The sequence below is a fragment of the Lygodium microphyllum genome, chromosome 23 (genome assembly GCF_053477565.2).
Source record: "Lygodium microphyllum isolate KBCC chromosome 23, Lygodium_microphyllum_v1.1.10, whole genome shotgun sequence".
Lineage (NCBI taxonomy): Eukaryota > Viridiplantae > Streptophyta > Polypodiopsida > Schizaeales > Lygodiaceae > Lygodium > Lygodium microphyllum.
Genome location: NC_141157.1, coordinates 20,810,364 through 20,816,997, shown reverse-complemented (window position 1 = coordinate 20,816,997; position 6,634 = coordinate 20,810,364). Strand labels below are relative to the sequence as shown.

The 6,634-nt window shown below is 41.0% G+C and overlaps 1 protein-coding gene across 1 annotated transcript; it reads left to right on the top strand.

Annotated features, from left to right (window-relative positions):
* The first annotated feature begins 1,308 nt into the window (after positions 1-1,308).
* LOC148015952 (pentatricopeptide repeat-containing protein At2g03380, mitochondrial-like) lies at positions 1,309-6,126 on the top strand. The gene has a single exon (XM_087664282.1). It carries the CDS (start codon positions 1,968-1,970, stop codon positions 4,182-4,184), a length of 2,217 nt encoding a protein of 738 aa, XP_087520408.1. The 5' UTR covers positions 1,309-1,967; the 3' UTR covers positions 4,185-6,126.
* Positions 6,127-6,634: the final 508 nt, after the last annotated feature.

Here is a 6,634-nt window from a genome sequence, read left to right as displayed (position 1 = left end):
ATTGGAAGTTTTGCTTTGTTGCACACTTCTTTTGTAGTACATGCGCAGTTTTATATTTTACTTTTAAAAAAAGCAACTCATACCTTTATGATATTTAATAGAAGGGTTATCGTAATGCATATTAAGGAAATCAAATTCAAATAAAGACCAAAAAGCTTTATTGAATGCGATGGTTATGAGTAATGCATATGAAAATCAGATCTAAATAAAAGCGAAGAAGCTCAAGGGTTTGCTCCAAAGCTACTCTCTACACGTTGGACTTGTAATCCTCCCCTTCACTTTGTCAAATGCAACCATTATGCTACTGATGATACAACCATGAAGGATAGAATCTAAAGGTCTCTTCGACTATTGTCCATGACCATTGTCCATCCAAACACTAATGAATGAATATTGTTGACAAGGTGCCCATACATGTGCAATGATGTTGGGCCTTGCACCTGCACTAAAGGACAAACATGGGTGCTTGAGATCGATCTTAAGCCTCTTTCCATCCTCCATGGGTTGCAACTTGCCTTTCCCTCCTTGTATTTAGGTAGTGCGCTCAAAGTGAGTCAAAGCGCCTAACTTGTAGCATTAATTGAGTGTCATAAAATCCCATTGTATGAATGATGACAAGGAGCTTAATTTAAAGGCCTTCACTTGATCTTCTATATATCAAATAGGGCTACTACATGCTACAGATGTGATTAGCAATTGTATTATGTGGAGGTGTGCAAATTATGATGTTACACAGCTTGCTACCTTCTCAATTATGATTGTTCATTCCAATTCGTAAGCATGTTCTGATGATTATTGGGTAAACTGAGAAGGAAGAAGGAATATGTAGGTGCAAGGAAGAATGTGAGAAGAGAGAGAACGCAATGGAAGATCTTCTTTATGGTCAAAACAGCAATATCATATGATTATTTCCTGTTTTTCAAAGGTACAATATTAGTCCTGTTTGCTGGTCCTCAAATTAATAGGTGTGGTGCTAGATAGTTGCGCTTGACATTGGTGGCCCTATTAATCCTTTTTCGAAAGGAGTATATATCGATTGTAGTGCATCGTCTTAATTGAAGCTTTCAAAGAAAGAAGAAGAGGAAAGGATGAGGTTAGTATTGGAGAGAGAGAGAGAGAGAGAGAGAGAGAGAGGGGGGGGGTCGAGACATAAAGAGGTTAGATTTCAAAAAAAAAAAAAGGAGGTTAGATTTCAAAGCACATAAATTGTAATAAATTCAAATAAATTATCTTATATAGAAATTTTAGGAACTGCTTGGATTGGTTGGGAAAATTGTCATCAAAGTGAATACTATATGGGCAGATGGCCAGGCCCCAAAAATTTCGTGCGAGCATTAGAAGGAGCGTTGCATTGTGGAATTATTGTTTGGGATGCTAAGGAAGGTAAGATCTTGACGATTGAAGAACCGGTTCGTTGAGAGGTCGCTTCGCAGACGGTAGCGATGGACGGAGCGCCGGTCTGGCAGCATCAGGGGAAGACGAAGAAGAAGAAGAAGAAGGCTGGAGCAGCTGGCCCTTCCCCTCTTCTTACAGGGGGAATCTGCACTCATAGAAAATTAAAACCTCTCGCCCGTCGTGGCAATGTCTGTCACCTGAGTACGAACGAATTGCCTCGCAACATATTTGGGGATTTTCCCTCTTCAAATCGTGTCAAATGGTCGTACATGCCGCGACAGAGATCTCTTTCTTTTCATATCGTTGGTTGTTGCAACCCTATCCATACTGAAAGCCGAAGTTTGCTATCATGGTTCTTAGAGTCTTTCGATGTGGGAGTTTGACAGCATTCTTGAAAGCATTCTTAAGAGAAGGTTGGCATCTGCTCGGAAAGTTCTTATTTGGCTGAAAGGATTACAATTCTAGAGAAATCTGGGGGCTTGGAAAAACTCAATGACAAGCCTTCAACGCCATCTGGATGTGTACTAGGATAACACAATTCGAAGCATTGATTGGTTCTTCCTGCTTGGGCAATGCTGCACCATGAAGGTTTCTTTGGATCAGTGAACCGTGCTTTGGGGAGACACAAGTGTGAAATATCAACTGCAGGATTTGTGCACTCTGAGCATCTGCTGCAATCAGTAGATGCTTTTCATGATTATTTTCAGAAATGCATGGAGCGCAAAGACCTAGCAGATGGTCGTAGGCTGCATGCATTTATTGTCAGTAATGGGTTAGACTCATTGGAACTGCTTGGGAATCAGTTAGTTCGCTTTTATGGTGCCTGTGGGAGCTTGCCTGAAGCCAATCTCGTTTCTAGTAAGATAGGAAAACCAAGTGTGTACAGTTGGCAAGCAATCATTTCAACACATGCTCTGCTAGGTCAGAATGAGGAGGCAGTCAACTTGTATCACACAATGTTGAAGCACAGTGTTTTGCCAAGCAAGTTCGTGTTATCATCTGCTTTGAAAGCATGCGGCAGTCTAAAATCACTAGAGGATGGCAGGCAGTTACATGACCATGCCATTATATTTGGATTTCATGCAGAGGTGGTCATTGGAACAGCCCTGATAGATATGTATGCAAAATGCGGTAATATGGAGGAAGCTCACAAAGTGTTTGATAACCTGTCAGGTCGAAACATACTGTCGTGGGGAGCAATGATAACAGGGTATGCACAACAAGAACTTGGTTTTCTTGCTCTGGAACTTTTCCAGAAGATGCAAGAGGAATGTCTGGAACCAGATGAAGTCATCTTTGCAGGTGCTCTAAAGGCATGTAGTATTGTAGGCATTGTCTCACAAGGCCGATTAATCCATGAGCTGTTTGTCAAAAGTGGAATAAAATCAGACGTGGTTATTGGAAACACGATTGTAGATATGTATGCAAAGTGTGGAAGTCTCGAAGAGGCACACAAAATATTTATTAAATTGTCAAGCAAAAACATCGTCTCATGTGGTGCAATGATTGCAGGATATGCTCAGGCTGGGCAAGGTTCTCTTGCCTTAGGGGTATTTGAGAAAATGCAGTTAGAGGATATTCTGCCAAATGAAGTTGTTTATATGGGTGCCTTGAAAGCATGTGGAAGCAGTGGAGCATTAACCAACGGCAGACTTCTGCATGAGCAGATTATACTTTATGGTTTTGACATGGATATGGCTGTTGGGAGTACCCTTATTGATATGTATGTTAAATGTGGGAACCTTGAAGATGCACATAAGGTGCTAGATACATCTTCTAACCGAGATGTAGTGTCGTGGGGTGCATTGATCGTTGGTTATGCCCAAGATGGGCATGGGCTTTCTGTCCTTGATCTTTTCCAAAGAATGCAAGAAGAAGGTTTAAAACCAGATCGAGTAATAATATTGTGCACATTAAAAGCCTGCAGTAATTTGGGAGCCATTGATCAAGGGATGCTGATTCACAAAGAGATAATGAAAAATGGATTTGAATCAGATCTTGTGATTGGCAATGCACTGGTTGATATGTATGCCAAATGTGGAAGCCTACAGGATTCAGAGAGGGCCCTTGAAGGTTTACCAAGTCGTGACATTGTTTCTTGGAATGCAATGATTTCAGGATATGCGCAGCATGGTGAAAAATGTGAACTAGTCAGCCAATTTCTTAAGGAGATGCAGCAACAGGGCATTATGCCAGACGATAAGACTTACAGTAGCATTCTTGTAGCATGCAGCCATATGGGCGTATTGGAGGGAGGTCCACAATATTTCAAGTCTATGATGCAAGACCACGGGATTACACCAAGCATTGAACTGTACAGCTGCATGCTTGACCTTCTTGGACGAGCAGGTTGTTTGGGTGAAGCAGTAGATTTACTTCATACGTTACCGGTGCTGCCTGATGTGGTTGTGTGGAAATCTTTGCTTACCAGCTGTAAAACGTACAATAACATGGATCTTGGAAGATGGTGTTTTGATGAAGTTGTGCATATGAATCCAGCTGATGCCTTTGGCTATATACTTATGTCTAAGCTGTATGCGGATTTGGACATGTGGAAGGATGCTTCCAAGCTACAAGATTTGAGAAGCACTGCGACTGCAGAAAAGAAACCTGGCATGGCTTGGATTGAGGTGGAAAATGAAGTGCATGAGTTTGTTGTGGGAAAATTCTCACATCCAATGATAAACACAATCTGCAGCAAGTTAAAAAGAATTCAGAGAGGTACGAAAGATGACAATCACATGCCACATTTGGACCTAATCTTGGAGCCTATGCTTGCAGAAGTTTAGTGGTGACTGCTCTAATGAACTTTTATACTTCAACAACAGGTATTCTGCAAATGGCAGAAAGCTATAGAGTGTGGTCATAGTTGCCCAGATAAATTAGTATTGAATTTCTGTTAACTCTGAGACTTAGATATTTTCTTGGCCAAATCAAACCCATGAGTGGTAGTAGGCAATTCAGAATTTCTTTCTATCTGGCTATCAAATACAGCTTCTCTGCTGCAATCTGGGAGGCAGTATCCAAATTAACACACATTTTATCACTCCTGGTATTTACACTGGGCCTTTGGGCAGGCAGGCCAACATGATAGGCCACCAAGTGAGGGCCCAAGTTAAAAAAGGCTTTAAAGGCCTAGGCTGGTTAACATGGTAGCCCGTTACTGAAAGCTCAGTGCAGTGTTTTGCTTTAAAAATACGAGCCATGGGACTCGGGAGGCAATCTTGAAACAGAAGTAAGGCATAAATGGCAATGTTGAAGATACTTGCACCTCATAGATTCAAGGAACGCTTGTGCAAAGTTGCCACCGAGCAGTGAGGAAAGGGCAGTTACTGTTACCTCATGCAGAGTGATTTACAATTACTTTCTTGATTCTATTCGAACACATAATGTGTCATACACCTTACACATGCAGTGAAGTTGCCGTGAAGCAGTGAGGAAAGTGCAGTTACTGTTCCCTCATGCAGGGCCTAGTGTAAGAAAAGGAGGAAGAATTAGCCTAAAGGACCGGGTCCATGCATAAGAGTTGGACTTAGATATTCTCTTTCCTAGGAAACATCAACAAGATCTATTGATAAATCGAAAGCTACAAATATGAGATTAGAAACGACAACTACACACACTTATCGAGACTTTAAGAGGCAGTTGGCTTGCTAGGAAGAGGTAGACTAAGACTAGTGCTATGAAAATATTAAAAACCACAAGTAATTCATGTTGAATAAGTGTGACCTTGTTAGACAAGTCATTTATGTGTGCATTAAATGATGGTTTAAGATTTGTCCTTGATCTCCCAAGTTGATGGGGATAGTTGAGATAGGAAGAGTATATAAGAGACACTTATTTTCTTGAGCAACACTTATTACTTGAATGGTTGCATTTTACACCAAGATGGGGATTATGTAGTGATATAAACTTGAAAATGCTTGAGATCATGCAAATGTATTGCTTAAAGTGGACTTACTGCTTGGAAGATATATTTATGCCTTGGTATGTTCTTGGATTTGATTCGGAAAGAACCACCATGGATTTTGTACATGTAAATCAAACAAGAATATTGTAACATCATATTCCCCTTGAGACTTTGCTAGGTTTGGCTCTATTACTTGAGCTATATGATAAGCACCTAGAGTGTGGGAACCAGAATCTCTGATGATAGGGTCAATGACTAAAGGAAGGTTCCATCCTATGGTGGCATAGGTACTAGGGGGGATATGGTGATGCAGGTATGCCCTATGTTGATCCCAAAATGAAGAAATCCTCAACAAAGTAGGGTGTATGGGTAGTAGGTAGAACCTGATTCTAGATAAGAGCAAGAGTGGAACCTTGGATGGGGTTGGGATATCCAATGGAAGGATACTAGTTTTGGATAAGATAATTGTAATCAGGAACATATATACTTAAGAAACATAGGAATCCAACATATTCAAACCTGACATAGAGAATTGCATACTTAAGGAACGTTACTTCATTGCTCAATTTAGGAACAGAATAAGCACAAAACACACTATTCTGAATACACAAAGAATACTCATGCATGGAATAGATTGCTCATTAGATTGCATTTTGCATTACATGATTGCATTACATCACATTACAGTCCATTATATTCTGTATGGTTACAACCGTTCTGTTCAATCAGAAAATTCCTCTAGACAGAAATGTACTACATAACTCTTGCCTCTTCGGCTACACAACTCTTGTCTCTTCAGCATTTGGTCCACCCAACAATCCCGCTGACCAGCACCCAACACATGGCATGCATGGTGGACTTGAACCCACTAATGCAGCTAATTTTCAATGTTGCCTTGATCGTCCTGAGCTGATTCATTCAGGGTAGTGACCAAGGGAGCTTGAATAGGAACATTCTAGATTGGAGTTGCAGCACAAACCATGGAAGATAATGCCCTTCCCTGCAGTTAGCCTCCCTTGTAATTGGATCAGTTGAGAGCGCTACTTGATGTCAAGAATCAGCTCTTGATCATCATTCTTGGCGTTTGCCCTTCCTACTACTTTGCAGGGAATCGATACTACCCACTGGAGTGATCTGGCTTAGCTTGCCTGGACTCATTTCCAGATGATTTACCTCATCGAGTGCTCTTACCCTTGACCGCAAAAGGTGATGGAACTAAGTTAGAACAAGAGAAGAGGAACAATGGTGTTTTGCATAGGAGTCGCAAGTGTCTTGTGCTTCTTTGGTGGAATGTGTTTGAAAAGGAGTGATCTGGCTTAGCTTGCCTGG